The 23464-nt window shown below is 40.3% G+C and overlaps 1 protein-coding gene across 2 annotated transcripts in view; it reads left to right on the top strand.

Moving 5' to 3' along the window:
• Window positions 1–23464, top strand: part of tspan9a (tetraspanin 9a) — a 157129-nt gene that overhangs the window by 103416 nt on the left and 30249 nt on the right. For both annotated transcript variants that reach the window (XM_008436528.2, XM_008436527.2), the window contains 2 exons: window positions 12466–12657; window positions 19006–19080. In XM_008436528.2, coding sequence (XP_008434750.1) covers window positions 12466–12657; window positions 19006–19080 — 267 coding nt within the window. The remainder of the gene's footprint in view (window positions 1–12465; window positions 12658–19005; window positions 19081–23464) is intronic.

Consider the following 23464-nt stretch of genomic DNA (forward strand, 5'->3'; position numbering starts at 1 on the left):
CCCCCTGGATGAGGAGCAGATGCAGACAGAGCATCATCAACATTCACACTGCTCACCAACATCCTGACCCTCCATGAATACAGATCGTTCTCCTGCGGTGCTTAACGTACGCTCTGCTTTTCCCTCGCTTTCCCGTCCCTCTCCAACTTTATTATCTCAGAACGAAGTCGGTTGTGGCCCAGATTTACAGAATCAAATCAGTTTCCCTTGAACTGTTCACTAAAAATAAGGCTGAGGTAGCGGGTGGGTTCTGTGGTATTAAAGTAATTCAGAAGATCTGCAAAATCACAAAGCTTTTGGGATGTAATAGAATATGAAATGTAGTATGAATTTCAGCAGACAGTCCAATTTAATAGAGGGGATTAGTGGTAGGGAAAAAAGATATGTTCTCTGTTGCATTAAAAGTAGCAACAAGGGAAAAATAGATTTAAGAGAACAAGGAAAAAATAATAAAAGCTTCTATTAGCCAACATCCTTAGAGCAAAGGTTTTATTAATATTAGCAAAACCATTTCTTCAGATTTCTACTTCCACGGCTGTGTTTTAAAAGGATCTGATGAATAATTTAGCATATGAAAAGAAAAGGTTGTTGTAATGTTGTGTAGGGGCAAGGGAAAAAGTAATTCTCTCTGGTAAGGCATGCAAAGTAAGTATTGATTATGTGCTTTTCAATCTAAACATCCTCTTTTCTCACTCGACTTCCGCCTGGTGCTCCGCTTTTCACTTAAGAGGATGTGCATATTTTGTGTCTTCATCTTCCTTCTGTCCCTCCAGGGATGCATAATGCTTTGCATTACATAACAGGAGTGCTGCCACTCTAGGAAACACCGTATGCTGGGATGTTCACGGTTTTATTCTGATGCATTTTTTAAAGGATGTCTTCACAGTCAAATGTAAATCATCACAAGGAAAGACGGAACAATCTGATTTTTTTGCACATGGCTATGTGTCATCGCCTCTCAGTTCTTGGTCTTTCAACCTGCTGGCATATAAATGTATAAATTCCCTCCTGTTCATTAGGTGTGTGGATAATCCTCTGTGGGAATGTTGGTACCAAAGGATGCTGCGTTCAGCTGCAGCGGTTCTGATCTTTGTCGGATGAACAGTCTGCACAGACTCCCTGCAGCAAGGCCACTGTGTGCAAAGAATTGTGTTCACCACACAACCCACAAACAGATCCATGCACACGTCTACGACTTGTCTAATATTTGTCTTTCAAAAGCTGAACCAAGCAGCTGCTTTTGCAGAAGGTCAAGCTGACTGGCCCTGTTGATGAAACCATAACGAAGCACTTCTGATGCCTAAGAGCTTCTCTCATTTCCAGGGAGAAATCCCAGGGCTGCTTTTCACCTCATTCTGGGCAACCAATCGTCACGCATTTCCAGATACATCCGTAACGACACATTTAGCTCCTCAGGCGGTCTGAAACATAGACAGCCAAGGTCACCTCGGTTTATTCCACAAAGTCCCACAGCTTATTAGGGAAAATAAACTTATGCTAATGGTTGTTTACTTTGCTCTTGAAGCTTACTGTTTACTTTGTAGTTTTTAAAGAGGAGATTTTAATGCTTCAGCCTCCAAGTGAGAGGCTCACATGAAGTGAGCACAGAAACACCAAACACAACTGCTAGTTCCTGAAATGTTGACGAGCTCGGGTTCAAACGGGAGCAACGCGCCCCGCTGACCCAGGAAACGCTCAAAGAGCAGATCTGAGCCAGTTTCAGATAACAGAGTGAAAGATTTGGGTCTTTAGAGCTAAACTGTTCAAGATGAGATTTTTCCTTTTTTATTGAAGTTTGCATCATCACAGGCAGAAACAGCTCACAGTGACGGGAGGACAACCAAAAGGTGTGCATACATGCTTACATATTGTGAAATAATGACAATACAGGGATTGTTTTACGTGTCAGACGTTTTTTATATAGAGCCTCTTGTTGTAAGCTTGTGTTCACTTCTGTTTGATTTAAAAAGATACGTTTTTATCTGCCCTAAAATAAAGCCACTGAGAGGAAGAGAGTCTCAGTGAACTGGAGCTGATGAAGCCTGTTGTTCAGTAGAAACAACTTTTCAGATTTTTAGCTGTAAAGACAAAACGACAACCAGCCGAATGTTTGCATTTCATTTCACATTCATATGTGTGTTATTATATACTATAAAGTATATTAAATATTAAGAATACAAAATCGATGTCCTGAACCTTTTGCCTTGGACCTTCACATTCATCTTGCTGCTTATCTAACTGCTGTTGGTGTGAAAAATAGCAGAGAAATGTGCTGATTCCAGCTTTGTTCTCTTTTCTTTACTAGTAGCTCGCTATGGCTGCCATATGGTGCATCAGAGATTCCCAGTTTCTGTTAGCTCTTTGCATCTCTGATTCAGGTGCTGTGTGGGAAACAGGTTGGAGTATCAAAATGGTCTAAAACACAAGATCCTGGCAGTCGTGAGCCTCTGCTGAGCCAGAACGCTCATTAAGCCCTTCAACTGGTGAAAGTCAATGGGAGATTGTCCAAGCGCCATGGCTTCAACATGGCTACTCTGGCAAACCGGAGTGAGATATTTATATGAGCCAAATGTTTGTGTGCCTTCACAGGAAAAGCCAGTTTATGTGGAGGTAAACAGGAGCTCATAAAGGGCTGCAGGCGTCATATAAATTAACATTTATTCTTCTAACATATTTTTTATTGTGGTCAGATGAGCCAGTAGAAATCAGGTATCTGATATTAATCAGTTTAGGCCCTTATTGATCTGATACTGAATTTATTATTATTTTTTAAACGGACGTTAATGTAATGTTTTATGAATTTATTTGCTAACTCTGCACCATCCAGGCTCACTTAAATACACCAGCAGCTTCTCAAGCTTCGTCAGACATGAAAAACAACCTTCATTTGTTCAGTCAGTGTAATTAGGAGAATAAAAGCCAATGTAAAATAAATAATACAGAAACTGAACTTGACTAAAGAAAACAGATTGACTAACATGTGCAAACATGCAAAAAATAAACTGCAACAAATAATCTTTGAAATGATTCAGAAAGTGTATTTAGGATTTCTAAATATAATGTAAGTTAAATGCTAAAGCATGACGTCCCTCAGAGCAGTGCGCATAGAATTAGACTTAATAGATCTGTCCTTGTGGAATGGACACATTACCAGTCTATTTCCAATCTAGAATTTTTTTCAGTATCATGATTGATACAGATATCAATATTGGATCTGTGCAACTTTAGCATAAATCTTCAGAAGCACCTCTGATGTCAGAACCAAGCGGTAAAATTGATTTGTATTTAGCTGATCAGATGTAATAAAGTGTTTATGTTGGAACATCATAAGGATCCTTCATCTTCATACCTGAAGATGAGATGAGAAGCTGCAGCAGTTAAGAAGAGCAGCTGCAGCCTCTCTGCATCCGCGGCGCAGAGCAGTGGAGAGTCTTTTCTCCTCTGTGGCAGCGTCTGTCTGTGCTTTGGACCCGTTGGCTCTGTGTGTCGTGGTCTGTTTGGTTTGCAGGGCCTGTCCTCCTCTGCTTCAGGCTCTGTGATTGACTCTTGCAGTGCAAGCGTTCTGTCCGTCTCCAATCATTGCTGGACTCTCATCCCTTCCTGATGCGCTCCTACTTATTCTCAATGCATAATTGAAGTGCCTGTGGCTTCTTAGACTGATTGAAGAGTCTGGTTGGGATATTAGAGATCCAACAGCAGAATTAGTCAGGGGTGTCTAATAGCCTTCTGCTATTGTCTTGTCTGTCTGTCTGTCTGTCTTGATGGGGTAGAGGTTGTGTGTCAGGCGTGGATGTGTGTAGTTGTGTCAGTGGGATGGTGCTGGACAGACACAAGGCTCATCTGTCTTTAATCCTTACTGGCTGGATTGATTTGGAGTCACTTTGCAGTGAATTGGCCTTTCAGTTTCTCCCAGAAGAGAGAGACTGAGGGGAAGAAAACCCGGCCAACCCCTGCATCACTGACAGGTGCATCTCTAAAGGCCTCAGACAGGACAGGCTGTGTTTTCCAGCCAAGGCAACCGCAGCAGTCAGAATGTTAAATATGTGATCAGAAGAAAAGGGACAGAACTGACCACAGATCTTATGTTGGCTGGATGAACCGTTCATAACAAATAACATTCCAGGGAAAACACTGAGGCTCCCAAAGCCTCCTAATGATGAACATGTTAAAGCAGTAAAACAGGCAGAGGCGAGTTTATTTGTATAACATGTCAGTAACAAGACAATTCAAAGTGCTGCACATGATGAAAACATTAGGGGGGAAAGAGAACATTGCAATTACATAATAACTGAAAGTTAACTTGAAAAACAGACTAAAATGAAGGATTTATTGAAGAAAAATAAATGAGTTTCTAGAGTTTTTTTTTTTTTTAAGAAATTCAGTGTTTCATGTTTTTTGCAGTTTTCTGGAGGTTTGTTCCAGATTTGTGGTGTCTAGAAGTTGAATGATGTTTCTCTGGGGATGCAGAGCAAACCCAGAACCAGAGGACCGGAGAGGTCTGGAAGGTTGGTACAACAGCAGAAATTTAATGAATTTTGTTATTTAGATAAGACCAAATTTATATACATCTTCAATATGTTGTTCATTTGAAGAATACAGGCACATTTTACTCAGAATTCAAACTTTGCAGGTTTTAAGTTGGAAAAATAAGCAAGAAAATCTTGTAATGGGAAAGTCGCAGGTCGGCCATCAGGGTCAGCCTTAAAAAACAAAGACATTCATGGCATCAGTTCACATTGCTAAGAGAAGTTAGCTTGTCTCTGAGCTTAGACGTTAGCATAAAGTTTTCCATCTTGCAATACTAACAAGATTAAGGTGAATTTAATGACATTCCTAGGATTATTCCAGGTGAGAAGTAGCTACCAGAACTTCTTGTTTTGTCCCTTCTGCTTCTATGTGAAATATGATTTATTAAAAATATTCAGCTAAGCTTCATTTTCCAGTCGTTTCTCTCAGAATATGTGAACAATTCATCTTTTATCTCTTAATTAGCTCTATATTTAGCTTATGCAGCCAAACTACCTCCAGTGCTAATAATCTTGAACGAAGCTCAGTCTGTACACGTTTTCTCTTCCTTCCTCTCTAAGTCGGATTTTCGTGGTAATTTTATGGTTTTTGTGATTCCTCAGGGACTCCAATCTGTGAATAAAACTTTAACCAGGCGGATAAAACTTTTTAACCCTAAACTCTGCAGCTGTTTTAGTCCTTTGAATTCATGCTATTAATTTTTATTTTTTTTTTTTTTTTTTGAGAGTGCCTCAACCGCCATCACTGCCCTGTGAATAATTTAGTCGTTATACAACACACTCTGGCTGTACAGTATTCACAGGGTAATAACTAGGAATCCCAAGGAGACCAAAAGTGGGATGTTATACCGTGGAAAGCTTTATGTACAGAAGCTGACAGTTTAGATTTAGTCTTTTATGATGGGGTGAAATATTAAAAGGATTGTGAAATACAACACCACCATCATCATAGTATTTTATATTCCCCTGAATGTTTTTCAATTCAGAAAATGATGATTTCTGATGGGATTATTAGGAACTTTTTGTTTCTATGGAAAATATGATGGATTGTTTGTTGGAATTAAGCTGATTTTCATTATAAAGCGTCGGTACATGCATGAGTCACAAGCGTTTGCAGAAATCCTTATGCAGCACTTATTTTAACATAATTGCTTTAATGCGCCGCATGTAGAGTATAGTCCGTCTCTTCAGCAGCTGTTCAATGTTATACTTAAAGCCAAAATAACTTATTATACATGATGAAAGACCTGAAAAGAGGAAAAAAGATTATCAAGGTGATATGAAAAATGAATTCAAACAGATTATCTAAAAAATGACTTTTCATTCACTGAGGCTTCTGTTTTATTTGTTCGAGCCTGACTGTCCTGGAGGAGGGAGAGTTGAAGCATTCATGTATCTGCAGAAAAGCTTAATAAATAAATGAAGAAAACTCTGACCGATTCTCACAGAGGTGGAGATGAACTCCCCTTTTCTTTCCCAGCATGCTTCAGAATGGACCATTTTCCTTTGCTGTGCAGAAAACACAAATTGCCTGTCTTTCCTTTGGGGCATTTTTGCACCTTTTTGATGTTTACACTTGCTTTGTTTTGCTTTGTTGTTACATTATTCTGGTTGCCTTTTTGCAACCAAAATAGCACTTACATTGTTACATGAGTCTGAGTTGCAAAATCACAAAGGAAAAATTGAAAAATCATGCCTGTAGCTAAATGAATATTTCTTGTCTTCCTTGCAGGACCAAATCAATGGTGGCAAAGAACAGATTTTATGCACCTCAACAATTCTTGAGCTGCAGAAAAAGGGAACGGAGACCATTCAGTGTCTCTGAGGTCAACTCTGCTGTTTTTCTTTATCCGTTTTCACAAATCTTTCTGCTTATTGTGCTGTTGTGATTCAGTTTATGTGAACTGAACTTAGAGGCCAGATACATTAATAAAATTCACTTCCCTGATGTTATAGATCCCTCTTGAACTGGATTAGGGTTTTTTACCCTTATGGGCATGGCTGCTGGACTTCTGGGGATCTCCTGTTTTGTCTGGCGCCAGGATGTTGGCAGCAGATCTTTCTGAATCAGGCTGGACTCAGCACATCCCACTGATGCTTAATCAGAGCGGGATCTGGGGAGTTGAAGGCTGGTCGGGTTCTTCCTGCTGCTCCTGTAGTAAATCCAGAGTCTCACTACAGGAACCCACTGCTGTCATAGAACGTTTTCACATTTGGAGGCTGAGTTTTGTCTGTAGTTACATGCAGGTGGACCTGAGGATGTCACTGTAACACTCAGTAATTGTAAATGTTTATCCTAGTGGGACATTGCATTATATGAAAAGGACAGCGATGGGCACCGCCAAGTAAAACGTCAGCTGTTGGCTAACATCTAACTACTTTGACTTCTTAACGGTCAATCAATCAATCAATCAAATTTTATTTGTATAGCACATTTCAGCAGCAAGGCATTTCAAAGTGCTTTACATAATTAAAATAAAAACAGAAATAATCAGTGAGAAAGAGAGATATTAAAAACAATAAAAATAAAAAAAACAAAAACATTACATCATTAAAACGTCGAAAAGAAAGAAGAAGAAATTAAAAACATTAAAGACATAAAAACATGGAAGACATCAAAACCCGCACTCTAACCCTAATTTAGCCATAAGCAACTCTAAACAGGTGAGTTTTAAGTTGAGATTTAAATTAGTCAATAATCAAAACTTAAACATAGATGTTGAACTTCTTTCAACTGAAAGCCTAGTAAACAGCCGAGAGCATTTTATTTTGAAAAATGCTTTTAGGTGAAGCTAAGTGTGTTGAATGTTTTAGCAGAAGCGCTAAGCGAAATATTAGCTCTGTTATGAGTGAATTACTGGAAGTGTGCCCCCTACTGGAGAGTGATGAAATGATCAAACATTTCCTGCTGGGTCTGTTGACGCTGAATATTTCTGACTTTTCAGAGCTGGTTGTGGGTTCAGATGATCACTTTGCTCCCTTTGCTTCCCTTCCTGATGCTCAGTTTGATTTTCTTCTTCAGGTGCTGCCTTTTGATTGGCTGATTTTGTTAATGAGCAGTCGGACAGGTGTGCCTAATTAAGTGATAGTTACTACAGATGGAAAAAGGCATTAACAGCAAAATTTGAAGTAAAGCGAAGCTGAATCCTTCTGGGTCACTGAGCTCTCATGACGAGCCCAGTTCCAGGACACGACCCGATGCGACAGAAGCAGCACCAGAGGTCACGACCTCTAAAATGTCGTTCGGTGTCTCACTCTGACCTCTGGTTGATATGGAGGAGATTGAAGAGGTTTGAAAGCGGCTGGCTCCGTGTCACCGAGTCAGTTACCGCGGCAACTGATAATCATCTGAGCCAACCACTTGGAAGAGGGGTCACAACCTATTTTCTTCTTCATCTTTCTCTCTGAGCTTACTCCTCTTCTTACACTCGTCTCCAGTGTTTTCTGGATTTTAATATTCTGCTCTCCTCCACATCTCACAGCTGACCTCTCCTCCATCACCTTTCTATGTAGAAAGCGCCGTCACTGTTGCTTCCTATTGCACTACAGCAATTATCCCCCCTGAGCTTGTTAAAATGTCCCCACTCATTCAGACAGTCTCATCTCATATACTCCTGTTTCCTCCAACTAAAACTCAAAGCTGGCTCCGATCTGCTCGGCGTTTTCTCACTTTTCTTCTTGTGCTATTAGACAGTTGACTTCATTCTCTCTTTGCCAAGAATGTCCACATGTGTAGGTCAAACATTATCTCAACTCTGTTATTCTCCCATTATTTTTGCAAAGAAAAGATTAAACATGAAGTATAATTAAATGGGCTTCTGCTGTCAAGCTTGTGTTCTCTGCTGCAACAATTTTTTTTATTCCTTATCACAGCGGTACAATTTGTACCTTGAGGCCTCAAATATGAAAGCTACCTTGAGAGTGATGTGTGAGGTGTTGGAAAGCACCTCGTGCTGCATGCATGCATGGGAGCGCCGTAAAACCGAGCGTCAAGGCAAAAGCTGCTGATGGGTTTTGACAGTGTTTTCCAGTTCCTAACCAAGAGAGACATTTGAAAAACTAGGCTGCAAAGAGACTTTATCCATCTATAACGTGGATTAAATTTGAAAGAGTTGTGGACCTGGAGGGCTGTCATGTGTCAGACCTGGTTGCTTAATGATGACATGATAGTTAAGTGAACTACAACGAAGCTGGAATGAATGATGATGGTGAGGTGTGACAGCAGCTGTGTGCGTCTGCTCACAGGATTTATCCAGAACCACACAGTAAATAATCTGGAGGTCATAATCTGGTGCAGTGGGATTTATTAGGGACCTAAATGAGATCAAGTTTAAAGAACTGCAACACAGGTGCAGCTCAGTGAAGTCAAACGTCTTCAGAGAACGACATCCTGGATGAAAGCAGCTGAAATGAGCTTCATCTGAAGGATGCAGTGATTACAGGCGATTAGTGCCGGGATGGATGCATCGCTGGATCAAAGAGCTAATCTTAATAAATAGAAAAACAAATTCATCTTAACAGGAAATGCCAATAATAGATAAAACCAATAAAAACAGATTTCTAATGGAGGAACATAATGATGGACGCTGGACGTGCCGACAGTCACTCATTCCTTCTACCAGGAGGATTACTGAAGCTGATGAAAATATAAATGGAAAGTTCAGTGGAAGGAAAAAACATAATGGAAAAAGGTTTCACAAGAAGCAAGGAGAAAACGAAAGAATAGCAAGGAACATTGAAGAGTTTGGAGGAGATTCACTACCACACATATAAATGTAAGTTCAGTTAATTGTTCAACCAAGAATAATGTCATAAATGCAGAGATGAGTTATAGAAACAGTGTTGTGTCCTTTGGAATTTAATCACTGAAATAAATGGACTTACTGATGATGATATGATTTACTGAGATGCAGTTTAATCAGATCTGGACAGAAAAATGATCATAACTGTTCATGTTGTGAACAAAGTGAGATTCTGCGTCACTCCTCCATGTTTTCCTGCAGACGGGTTCTGAAGGCCACAGCTCAGAACCCGTTCTTGTTCCTGAGGTCAGAGAGGTGGCAGGTCTGTGTTTAGAGGCGGTTTGGCTCAGAAACGTTTGCCTTTCCCAGCGGTGGAAGCAGAGTGGGGATTAGGCATGTTCAGATCTGACAGATTGAGGAGGGCTGGGCGGTTTCACCGTCGCCGCGGTGACTGACACACTCGGATAAGCTCCCTTCACTGGGCATTAAACACAATTAAGAGAAGGTACTGTGTTCCTCCCCAGCAGGACTCTTAAACCTCTCGGCTCTCCCCTCACTAGCTGTAAATCCACTTTATCTATGTGGCCTCCTAAACTTTCTATTAGTCCCCTGCTTCCCTAAATCCCTCCTCACACTATTTATTATCGGCCTTCAGGACGGCGTTCGCTGTGAATCTGTGTATTTGACGCTCAGCGAAAAAGACGACCTCGCTCCACTGTTTTCAAATGACTTTTGGACTCCTCTTGTTTTTAATCAGTTTGCCATTAAAAGGCAAATGGAGCCTCCCAATGAATTCAGCTTCACTGGAATTATTCAGCGTTTAAAGGACAGAAAGCGTCCGTCTGCTTCTCTCTGCTCTTTTGCTCCCATTTGCATGTCTTACCGTGTTGAAAGGTTCTAACGTTCCAGATGTTACAGCTGCATATTTTATTGGGTTTTATTGTTGGGACAGAATGTTTTATGACAGACCAACCCAAATCAGTGCATTTGAAGGGAACATTTAAGGTAAAGATGCTTTTTTTAGCCTTTAGTTTTACAAAAAGAGGTCAGAATCTGTGGTGTTCATTTTCTAACTCACCTGTTCAGAGATGTTCTCTGCTGACTGAACCTCTGGCTCGGACTCAGGTCCTCTAACAGGTTTTCCTCTCAGATTGTCCTGGTTTTATTTCCATCCTTATCCTCATTACAGACCAGCCCACAGCATGATGCTGTTTTTTTTACAATGTTCTCTAGCAAACCTCTGAGGTTGTTACAGAACACCTGTGGTTCTTTTTTACGTGGTTGGACTGCAATGATTGGGTGAATTTGGATTTCAAATTTTTCTTTCCCCACTTTTCTCTTTTTGTGTTGGCTGTCACATATTTTTTCAGTCTGAAATTTTAATTTGAACTTCTTAAATTTTAACACTACATTTTTTAACATGTTCATGTGTTTTGGATATGTCTGTAAATCTGACACACAGGCGACAGAAACGCAGTTTCTCTCGGCCTGCTGGGGTTTCATTTGCACTTCAGAATAAATCTGATTGGACTCTGGAAAAGGCTGTTGTTGTGTTGAGGTTGTGCTAAAAGGAGTTAGCCTATCATCAAGCCTAAAATAGCATCTCAAAGCTAAACATGAGTTAATGTCAGCTTTGCACTTTGCACCAATCTGATGGTTGGAGATCCTGAATAATTGATCGAAAACAATAAATAACTTTGTTTTGAGCTCATATGTCTGTTTATTCCATAATTTAGTTGCAAAAAGGGTTTTGAATTAAAAATGTTGCTTATTTCATCAATTAAAATTGGATTATTTATAGATCCAATTGTACTTTTAAGGTGCTTTTAAAAACTCTGCGTTGTTACGATGAGGAAACTTAATCGCTCCCTCAAGTCTGAAAATCAGGGATCTTTTGCAGCCTGCGTTTCCTTCAACCTTGACAGAAGACATTCTGAGCAGGCTTTTTACAGGACAACCCACTCAGCTGGTTAATTTTAGCGGACTCAAGCAGAGCTCTTATCAGTCTTGATGCATTACTCTGCGCTGCTCTTTCCGCCTTTTCTTTTTAATTGATTCATTGCCTGTTCTCTGCAAGGGCAGGCATATCATCTTCCTGAGAGCGCTGTTCTCCACGCACCAGGTCTTTGTCTTCACATCAGCCTGTGTGAAGTCAAACCAGAGCAGCTCAAAGGTCAAAGTTCAGCAGCAGTCAGACTGAACTCATCTGACATTTGAGATGGGGATGTGTGGCCCATATCCTGTAGGACTCATTAGACCTCAGGCATCTCGCACCATTTCCTGACTCTTGCAGTTAAAGCTCAAAGTTACTTTTGCACATCGTCGCCTGACGGTAAGGAGAGCTGGAGCTAATCGGTCTCGCAATAATTCTGTTCAATCCTGTTTTAAATCAAAGTGGATATTTACTGAGGATGTCACAGAACCAAGCAGTCCAGAAATTGTTTCAAACTCAATGATCCCAGCCATGCATGTTTGCAAACATCAATTAGAGCTTATTGAATATAATTCCTATATCTTTTCCAACTACAAAAAATATGACAATCTGTCTTTGTTTGTTCTTTTTGTTGGATGTCACCTACAACTTCCCCCATTTCTCTCACTCTCTATATTTTCCAAAGCCGTGTGACGTTATCTCTGAATAAATAGACCAGCACATCCGCAAATCAAAGCCTTCCTGAAACACTCCATGTTGCGATAACGTTCACTTTGCCGTCGCCGCACACATCAGCTGGAATCTGCTGGAGTGAGATTAGGGAGCTGCCTCTTCTTGTTAAAGTTCAGATCCTCTGCAGGTGGCTTCAGAAAGCCTGGAAGATGTCCGCCGTGGATCTGGGACTAATTACATATCTGTTTGTTCTGGATTTATTGTAATCTGCTCACATAATCAAAAACTCTGCTGCTCAAGTCCAATTTTTTTGCCCTAATCTCTCCCAGAGCTGTTATTGGCTTATCGCCGCTGTAATTAACATAATCCTAGTTGGTTTTTCTGGCCGTGTTTAGTAACTGTTTGGGTCCCTGACAGCTGGAAGGACCCGGAAACTTGAGCTGTACTTTTTTTTCCCTTTCAATTCAAAGGTAACCGTAGTTGCTTGAGGAGCTACGGTTCCAGAAGAACTGGAAATGTTTTAAGATTGTGCCTGAAAAGACTCCAACTTGTCCGTTTCTCACCATCTCATCTGTTGTCTTCTGCTTTGCAGTTGTGTGGCTGTGGGCTGCTTGGCGTGGGCATCTGGCTCTCTGTGTCACAGGGCAGCTTCGCCACCTTCTCACCTTCATTCCCGTCTCTGTCGGCTGCCAACATGGTCATTGCCGTTGGCGCAATCGTCATGGTGACGGGCTTTCTTGGTTGCCTGGGTGCCATTAAGGAGAACAAGTGCCTGCTTTTAAGCGTAAGTTCAATCTCTGTATATTCAAACTTTATATTTGTTTTGTTTTTCCATTAATATTTACCTGCCATATATAACCAACGCAGTCAACAAGACCAACAAACTCTTCGATTTATATTTGTTTTAGTATAAACGTACATGTTTTTCTTAAAGATTTCCCCTAAAAATTGTGCTGAATAAACTAATCCGAACTGTTGAAAGTGTGGAAACCAATGAAGTTATGGTTTATTCATGTTTTAAGTAGTTATGAATAATACATACTTTGTGTGTGAGTCAGAGATTTTGAATATTATGTTACAATACTGCTGATTATCATGATACATATAGCCACAAAGTCTGGATTAGTTTGAAAAATATTTTTGTTTCTTCGTTTACAAGAGAAAATTTTGGATTTATGAAAAGTATCAAGATATATGCACAGGATGTCTGGTTTTTATCTTTCCATTTGCAGCATTTGCACCAAATAATTTGGACGTTACTGTTGAAAAACACCAACAGATAAAGGCTGTCTCGTTAAAATGGGAAATGTCAGTTTTTTGGCTGGTGGACCTTCATAGATCAGTGTTTAAACTGGACTCCGTGTTTTTTATCAGGTTAAAACACCAAACAAGCAAAAATTAATCGTTTAAATAAATCACAAACAACCCAGCTGGACATTCTGACAAGATTAGTTCTTGTGCTAATCTAATGGCAGCAACTCATTATAAGTGCAAATGTGTTTATATAGACACATAATTCAGTTTCCTGCTGACAACTTTAATTTGTTTGGCAGATCTCTTTATACTGTCACTTACAGAACATGGAGGAATAACAACAGATCAGACATGACATGATGAATCCTGACATGTGACGTAAAATATAGTAATTATCTGTTTAACACAACTCATGTTGGCAGCTGGGATTTGTTAGGCAGCAATGGAACATTTAGTCGTTTGAAAATGGGAAGTAATCAGGATTTGAGACCGATGAAGGATGAATTGAAACACCTGGACATCTGGGATCAGAGTATCTCCAGAACTGCAGGCCTTGTGGTGAGTTCCCAGTCTGCGATCAAACTGGTCCAAGCAAGGAACAACGGCGAATGAGTGAAAGGCTCATGATGCATGTGGAGGAAAACGTCTTGCCAAGCGATCCAACGATCTACTCCAAGCAGAGCTGCTGCTTCTCCACATCAAAAGCAGGCAGTTGAGGTGGTTGGAGCCTCTTATGGAGAACTTTGGGTCCTGCCATCCTCAGCAAGGACGTTGCAGACCACTACTTGATGGGAACGACATTTCCTGATGACTTTGGCCGACTCCAGCAGGGTAACGATCCCTACCACAAAACAAAACTGGTTCAGGAGACTGACAGTGAGCTGAGGTGAACCCAGATCCTAACCCAACTGAGCAAACATGAAGTACAGGGCAACATAATTAGCTAGGTGGTCATAATGTTATGCCTGATTTGTGAAATAATGCTTTTTATTTTAGAAAGTTAATGTGGATGTGTAGAAGTCATTAAATGTGCTATGATTAATTTAGAGGCAGAAACATCCAGTGGAGGTTCAGGATGTTTTCATTCTCAGTACGGTGGAAGAATAAAATCCTGGAACGGAGCTGCGGGATTCACTCTGTCTGAAAATGAACACGCTTACATGTCGTTTGCTTCCCTTTGGTCGCAGCTCATGTCGTGTGCTGGTTTAAAACTGGAAACCCAAATGAAGGCGAGGTTCCTGTGGGGCGAGCGCAGAAAAGGAAATAATCTATTATAGAAACTGGAGGCTGCCAGGCGGGAAACAGGCTGACACACCGAACATGGCAGAGAATAAAGACAAGATTACACCAACCAAACAGGACAGAAATATGACACACAACCACTGAAGGAAGATAAGTGAGTAGACTGAGGAAGGCAGGGAATGACAACCGAGCCGTGTTCTTCAGAAAACGATGACCTGGTGTCAGTTCCACCTGTGGCCTGGTCTGGTTTCCAAGAATGGAGCAAGAAATAACTTTGAACATTTTTTTCTTCAAAAAGTAATCACCGTTTTTATTTTTTTAAAAACCTAAAAGGTTTTTGGGAAATAATTCCCACCAGCAGAAGAACTGTACTTCACTTGCACATCTCATCTTTAGCCAAAGGAAAATGCTCTTTCACAACTGCAATAAAGGTTTTATAAATCTCAAATTGAGCTTTGCAGAAAATCTGTTCTGTGTTAAATTATTCAGTTCAGACTTTATTTGTCTTGGCACTTCAGCTTTTCAATTACAGCTGATTCTTGTGCCTTTTTAACACAGCAGCAAAATATTCATACCTGCGGCAGATTTACTGCACATTTAAAGTAATCTTTTAATAAGACATGTTTCTTGTGACCAGGAGTATTAATGTTTTGGAGTGACAAAGCCAAAGCCAAGGTCCTCACTTGGATTTGATAGAGTCTGTGGAGCGAGATAAAGATTAGGGTCATGGCAAGGAGGCTTTCAAACCTCTAAAAGTTGGAGCTCATCTCCAAAGGAAAACTCTGTGGACCTTCCACCTGTTCGCACTTCAGTATTTGACGATTTTTCTGTGGAACATAAATACAATTGTCAAAGAAAACACAGCTTGTGAAGCTGAAATACGCAGATAAACTCTATTGGATGATATTTTCAAAGCAGCCAATCCATGAGCACCATTCATTTTCCTTGGTGCTGATTGGCTGAATGCCCAAGGGTAAGAAAGACAGTAGAGTATTCAGTCCAGACTTGATTTGTCTCGGCGTCTGTGGTTGTGTTTAGATGGTCTCCATTGTGTGCATTGATGCATGTTAAGGTATATTTGGTGTTTAAACTATTGAAATAAGCAGGGATTAACATTTTTAGAGAAGGTCTGAAGTATTTGCAGGTTTTATCTTTTCAGTGACGTCCACTGCAGTAAAACATGCAACAAGCCGGTCAATAAAAAAGGACGAGTTTGATTTCTTTACTGCCAAAAGTCTTTTCCACCAGTTACTGAGGAGAAGGGTGTTAATAATCTTTGACATGCCATTTAAAAGAAAGTGTAATTATAATATTTTTTAATTAGTGCTCCATTTACATCATTTTGCCATATTTTGCAACGTACCAGCCTCATTGACAAAAAGAAATCTACATCTGCCACGGGGTATGAATAATTCTGCATTACATTTTTTTTATAGGAAAAAACTGACATAACTTTTATTTGTCCACAAGTAGGGCTTGTGCCATCCCCTGATTCTATGGCACCCTGGGCGGTGAGCCATGTCGTCCATTTTAAAACTGTTTTGGGTTCAGGAAAAGCAGAAAGCAGCTAAACCAGAATAATGACGACTGAGCGAGTCGGTACAGTAAGTCGACTCTCCCTCAATAGGAAGCTTTGTGAAGTGTGTCAGCAAATGATTGTACCATATGGGCATAGCACTCTGAAAAGCACTTAATATTAATGAGTTAAATAATTAAAATGTTCTATTATTCATTATAAAACCTAGTTTGGCTTGGCTTTGCTCTGTTTGGCTATGATTTTGTAAGTGTTGTATCTGAAGCAGTTAATGATGGAAGTTTGTTCAGTTGAAGTGGATTTGCAAAGAAAAAGAAAACTTTCATGTCCAGAAAGTTTAAATGAGAGGTAAAGTTAGGCCTCTGACTACTTAACATCACAAACGACTCAAACCCTTGAAGCTCTTGCATCAGTCCAAAGCTTTTCCAAATCCTGGGTGCTAGACGTGGCTTCCTTCACCTGGCTGACAACTGTGAAGTGGAGGAGAGCAAAGTGCAGGCAGCGAGGAGGCAGGTTGGAGGCTGTGAATAATAAAATGGTTTAATGCAAAATATTACATTTAAAAGTCCTGATGTTTCTTATTAGGCAAAATGTCAGGTAGGGAACATCGTCTGCCACATCACTGAGGGATGGCTTTGCATATCAAGCCATGCTGAGCTTTTTTATGGAAGAAGTGCTGTCTGAGAGTCGGGGTTGTTTCTTTTTTTTTTTTTTTTGCACCCAGGGGCTTATGGGAGTTGTTATTGGGGCTGATGGTGTCATGTCGTTCAAAGATCAGTGCAGGTTTGGATCTCAGGGGGCGGACAGAACCGAGCGTTTACCTTGACAACATCTCTCTTTGGATTTCAGCGCATTCAAAGCTCCGACATCCTCTGCAGTATTTTCTGAGGTTCTTTCTTTTTAGAATGTCAGGAACTGCTTACTAAGAAAATAAAAGTACACATGAAAACACAAAGATATCAGAAAGATGTAAAATGTAGAAAACAGTCAGCTGTAGTCGGTAGCTGACTGGAAAAGCAACATCGGTTCAAAAACCTGCAAAGCAGATGCTAACAACAAAAGGCTGCTGAAAGCGTTTTATGTGGGCCATGGAATAAGAAATGGTTCCCCCCTCCTCTCCCCAATGAGCTTTGAATTAATTAGGTTTTTTAGGGATCTGGGTTTGCTTCATCCCATGCTGTGCAGAAAAGGTTGTAAATATTGAGCTGAGGCAGCATCAAGGAAGACGCAGGGTATCAACGGAGAGGCAAAACTTCACAAGAGTTTAATATTAAAGTGGAACTAAATCCCAAATCAACCATTTTTAATTGCTAATAAACTGTAAACGGGTTAGTCAGAGAGTTGTTTTTATGTTTCTGTGTGAATTTTGACATTTTCATGTAAATTTGTGAAGTTCTGCTATATTTTACCTAAAGTCTTGTTAGTGCGGCCTGCAGTTGAATTTTCCTGTTGGTTACAAACAACTCGCTCAGCCCCACATTCTCACTCAGACACGCCCCCTGGTGGTGAGTCAGGAGTTGACGTAATGATCATTTATTGAATGCATTATCAGCTTTGTAAATGTGTGATCTTTTTGGCAACATGGACAGAGAGTGGAATGTGTCTGCTGTGACTGCCGGCAGTTTGCTGCAGGAAGTGGGAGGAGCTTACAACAGCAGAGTTGCAGCGTTGCTGCAGATCGCCATAAGTCTTCAACGACACCAAAAAAACGTCACTAGTTGTTTGTTTTGTTTTTTTTAAGTTGCTTAGGATCTGAAATTCCACCAAATATAGCAACAAAGTTCGTCCACCCTCTTGGACACACCCTTCACCGTGTCTTGGCTTCGCACATTTTGGTGAAATTTTCCAAGGGCGAGATCAGGTTTTCACTGGAGGGTTGGTTTCAATCCACCGTTTTTTCTCTTCTTAAAAAATATAACTTTCTACTTTCAAGAAACATTTACAGTCGACATTGTTAAAGAAATCAAGCAGCTTTTATTCATGACTTTTTGTTCAAGCTGTTTTTTATGAATAAACTAAGACTGCTCTGCAGAATATGACAATTGGTTGGGCTACAATTTCTCGACAGTTTCTCTTTACACATGTTCTTCACGCTGGGGGGGATTTCTGCTGTTGTCTCACAGCGAGGGATGCAACATGGTGGCATGGAGACGGGCTCCAAATACTTAAAATCTGGTTTTCTATCCTCTGAAACATTTCAGGACTGCAGTGTATATATGAAGAAAAGGTAACAGCTTCAACTAAAACCTGTAGATGCAGTCTGTGTTTATTTATTTAGGAATGGAAATAAAATTATTTAAATGTGAACTAAATTTAATAAAGATAGCAAAAGCAATAAACAATCTCAGACTCTGAGATTGATAAACCAGCTGCTCTGATTTATTTAAAAAATTCAAACAGTAAAAACAAAATAGTCCTTCTTCACAATGTGTACCTATTGATGTCACTGTTTTTATTGTATTTTAACCTTCCTGGTATTTTCAGTTCTTTGAATTTGTTGCTAACTTTTGCATCGATTCGCTGCTCAGATGAAACTTTGTTGCCTAACAACGGATCTTGCTGGAGGCTTTTTCTACAATTGTTCTCTGAGGTTATAAACTCTTTTTCTTTTGAATATGTGCAGCTGAGGAGGTTTTGATTCATGCATACTTTGTAAAGTCCTGAAACATTATTATGTCTTCTGTGACAGAAAGGCATTTCTTCTTACTCTGACAGAGTTACTCCGAGCTTCTGTGGCTCATTTTTAATAATTAATTCAGCTTTCTATGCATCTTTATGTGTTTTTTATGTCTTCCTCCAAGCTGAAAGTTATGTAAAATATTGCATGTGTGTATATAAATTCTAACATTATTACACCTTTCAGACATTATTATGGTTAACTTCCTTCCACCTTGACTTTCTGTCTGTAATTTCTGTGAGAAATTAAATTTCAGACACTTGTGTTTCTTATTATTGGAATATATTTTTATCTCAAGCTGCAGGACGCCATCTGTTTTCATCTTCTGTTTGACAACATGTGTTTGTAAAATGTCAGAGCATAACTTTAATCATTGATTTTTTCAGAGCAGCTGCTGAAAAATACTTTTTCTGTTTGTCCAACAGTTCTTCATCGTACTGCTGATCATTCTTCTGGCAGAGCTGATCATCCTCACCCTCTTCTTTGTGTACTCTGATAAGGTGAGTTTGCTCTGCTTTAGTGTGCCGTCCACCATGCTATGCATACTTTGTTTTACCTCAACTTGTTCAGTTTATTCATGCATATTTAATTCTCTCCTCTTCTGATTTTCACTGGAGCTAAATTATAATTAAAGCAGCTTTAATTTATATTAATTCCAGCTTTAGCTGTCAGAAAACAAAATGACTCTGCACAAATGAAATGTGATTCATCAGAAGCTTTTAATGCGGCCACCATTAAAGCACTAAGTGTTCCTTTTCTAGAGAAAATAAAAAGTTTTGATTTTGATAGTAAAATCATCAGTCATGTCTGCTAAAATTGGTGATGTTATTGTAGCTGCTTACCTGAAGTCAGAAGCTACAGACAGCAGTGAGATGCAGCTTCATTCCTCAGTTTTGTCTGTGAGCCTCCAGCTGGACTCACGTCCTGCCAGCAGCAGGTCTGAGCACGACAGCAGAAACAAATAGGTTCTGATCGGTTCACTGGGTGGAGGATGGCCCTGCATGTTCAACGCTAAAGCTAACAGAAAGGGAATACATTATTAAACAACAGGTACCTGAGCATAGCAGTCTGAACCACGCTCCTCTGAACGCCAAGCTCTGGTAGAAACAATGCAGCTGGTTTTTCTTTTAGGTTTTTGTTGTTATTGTTGTTTTTCTTGCTAAAGTTTATTCTAAACAGCCTGAGAAAGTTGGACTTGAATCAAGTTTGTTGTGTAAGTCTTTAAGACTTTTCCTCTTTTTCTCTATTGTTTACTGGGGCAAACAAATTAATCTAAATCTATCTTTTTGACTCCACTTCCTCAGTTCAAACCTGCCATCAGCTACACTCAATCCAAATAACCAGAAGTAAAATTTTGCTTTCCTAGAACAATGTTTCTGTTATTTCCCATTTTAATTATTTAGCTGAAGTCCAAGCTAGCAGGAAAGTTACAAAAGTTTAAATAATTTGTCTGTACAAAGGCAACAGTCAGGAGTAAAGTAAAAAACAATCCAGAGCATGTTTATAAACACATTTTTATATAATAAAGACAGTCACCAAAGATTGAATGACAAAATGTTCCAAAACCTGCAAAAATCCCTAAAACTGATCAGGGAGGAACAGCAGCAGTTTTTTTTTCCAGACTTCTGTCCTGTTGGGTTAAATGGGCTTTCTTCCAAAGTATATATCTGGCAAGCTCAAATATTTGAGCCCCATTTCCAAGCATTTTGGCACAGTAACGACGCTAAACATCACCAAATGATTGCCACAGTGAAGCACGGTGGGGGCTGCATCATGTTTTGGGTTACATTTCCTCATCAGAAGCTTTTTGTGTATTTATTTAATGAGGTCAGATGATTGGGCCTCATTAGAACCTCAACATGAGCTCAGATTCACAACAAAGTTCTGATAACCTTCCAAACATTGAACTTTATTTACAGAATAAAAGCATTATTTCATTCATTGACGTTTTGATCCACCCTGCGTCCCGAATCTGACTGTGGATAAGAGATTCTCTCTCAGTCTGAGAGATGAGAAGAGTTTTTGTGATCCAGTATCAGTCGGGTTGTGGGATCCTGACAGTTTCCTGCTGAAGAAAACTGGATATTAAAGGCAATGCACACGTATGCAGTGAGAGGTTATTGCAACTTTTCCTTCGTTTCCTGTAGACTTATTTTTCTTTTTTGTAGTTGAGCTGAATAGAATAAAGCGAAGATTGAAAAAGTTTCAGTGATTTATTGCACTCTCTTTTTCATATCACAAAACCTGGAAACTTAACAGGAGTGTTGACAATTTTAGAGCCATTGTCGGCTATATAAATAATGAAAATACTTTTCAGCCTAACATATCATATGTTACCTATTGAAAATAACTCCACTCCACTCTCAGCTGTTGATGTATGAAAATGTCAGCCTTGGCATGTCAGTGTCTTAAAGTAATAAGAGTTTCCCAGTTGTCTTCCAGGGTCAGAGCCCCCTCCCCTCCTTTCCTTGTCCCCTCCCCTCCTTTCCTTGTATATTTAGTATTTTCTGCAGCAGGAGCTGGAATGTCTTCATGCTAACGTTAGCCCAGCAGTCAAAGGTCAGGGTACCAAACCGCACCAGTTGGCTCCGTGTAATCAGCCCGCTGCGTTTCCCATGACCTCAGCAGGTGAAGTCAGGTGAACGTCTGGGGCGACAACAGATGGAGTTATTTCAGGCTGCAGATATTACCAGACTATATTATCCACAAGTGTTTCTTCTCTGCGATGACAACTTGTCTTTCTCAGGACAAGCACTTACCACTTCTGTGTGTTTTCAAGGACAGTTTGTTGATAGACGTGTGTTTTTTCTCTCCTACTTTCAACCCTCGGGACGTCAGCTAATTTTCCGTCTTTGTTCTAAGGTTATTCCTCAAACTTAAACTCTCAAGCAGATAAAGGAATTCATTTAGCAGCCCATCAGTTCTCAGATTTGGATCAGCTCTCACAGGCATGCCAAGCCAGGAGTAAATATGTTTGATGCCTTATCAGCAAAATATTTCTGGCTTAAGTTTTCATGGAGAAGGAAAAAAAAAAAAAGAAGAAATCATGATCCCTCCAGGGGAATTTAAATGGAGAGCCTCTTTTGCGCTCCCGTCACCTGTGAAGTCAGAAAAAGATAGCGAAGCAGGGCTGAGGATTTTTTTTCCAAATGAGAAATGAAATGAGTTTGCATTAATAAAGGATTGGATGTTGCTCTGGGAGAACTCTCTGATCCACACATGTTCCAGTAAATCCCCCATAACGATTCATGTTCGTCCCATCTCGCAAAATTACAGTGAGTTTAGACCTAATGGGATGTGAAGCTGCGATAACGTGGATCGGGAACAAATCTGTTTCCTTTATTGGTCTTCAAATGTCATCGGTAAGTGAAGCTATTAAAGCTAATTATGGGAATTTTCAGCTGGCTTCTAAACAACACGCCTGCAAAGTCGAGGGGATCATGAGTTACAGACCAACTGGAAGTCGAGATCAGATGAAGGACAAACGCTGTACATCACATCCAGCAACAAGAAATTGCTTTTTTTGTCTTTTTCGCTCCTCAATTTCCTCATCTTTAGTGAGATTACATATGCTGTGTGAGGCTCTCGGCATCCGGCGCTGCAGGCTGTGATCAGAGGAATCTCTAATTCACTTCTCTTATTTGATCCTCTAATCACAAGGCATTTATTAACAAGTCTGGAAGACATACAGTTGTTGGCAGCTTTTAAACATAAATCAACCTGCAAGACACAACATTTATCTTTTAAATAGGCCATGTGAAAGTCATGAGTGACGCCTCATGTGAACTTCAATCCTCCTTGTGTGACAAGCTGTCAAACACATGTGGAGAACGCACCAAAAAGCTGGGAGATGTTCTTCTGAAAGCCTTCGTTTAGCTGGTCGTTCGCTCACATTTCCACCTGTTTATCCCAGTGTTAGAGGCGACTTTCTTCCCCCCTAATGGAGAAATTCTTGTTCATCTTCCTCAGCCCAGCAGTTGTGCCTGCAGGTATGTGTGTGTCCTGCTTTTTTCCCTCCGCAGCCCGGACATGTTAAGCTTCCTGATTAAATGTCGTGTAGAGGCGCGTAGTAAAATAAAGGCCGGGCTTGCAGTTAGCAAGCAGCTGACTGCAGCAGATGGCTGGACCACAAACCAGATTACAGCCATCCGTCTTGAACGCTGTGACCTCATTGCGCCTTCGTCGCCCAACACGCCCAGCCGAACCCTGCAGAAGGTTTATTAGGTCGGAATGAGAGCGAGCCACGATACGCAGCCAGACGGCAGGCCGGGGGGGGCAGTAGGTGAGTGTGCAGATGGAGGTGACAGAATGAGTGAAATAAGATGTCAAAACCTTTAATTTACCATAGAAGGAGCTTCAGTCATGAAGGATGAACCTGTATTGTGTGGGAGAGTTTCATACAGCAGCCAGTGGAATTACTGACACCTTCAAAAGTCACCTAAGTTGGAAATAAAGTCAAAATTAGTTTGATTTAATCTGAATCTAAATGCACCTCTTCCGTTTCTGGTCTCAGAGGTTTACTAGAGAACAACAAGCATCATGGAGACTAAGGAACCCAGGAGGGTTCGGTTTAGAGAAACACTCCAAGCTCTGAAGAAATGAGTCTGCATCAAATGATGCAGGTTCACAGCAAACATGTGCAGGAAGGTGAACTGGTCTGATGAGGCTGAAATCACAAGCAAAAAGTTATGCGTGGAGGAAAAGTGACACTAAGCATCATCCTGCATATTCTGCCCCACCTATGAAACACGGTGGTTGCAGTATGATGCTGTGGGGACAATGTTCTCCCACAGGGACAGGGGAGATGATCAGATGATCAGAGTTTGCAGGAGACCTGAGACTGAGATGGAGGTTCACCTTCCAGCAGAAAAAGCAGGCCAAACA

This window comes from Poecilia reticulata, linkage group LG19, assembly GCF_000633615.1.
Source record: "Poecilia reticulata strain Guanapo linkage group LG19, Guppy_female_1.0+MT, whole genome shotgun sequence".
In the NCBI taxonomy this organism is placed as follows: Eukaryota; Metazoa; Chordata; class Actinopteri; order Cyprinodontiformes; family Poeciliidae; genus Poecilia; species Poecilia reticulata.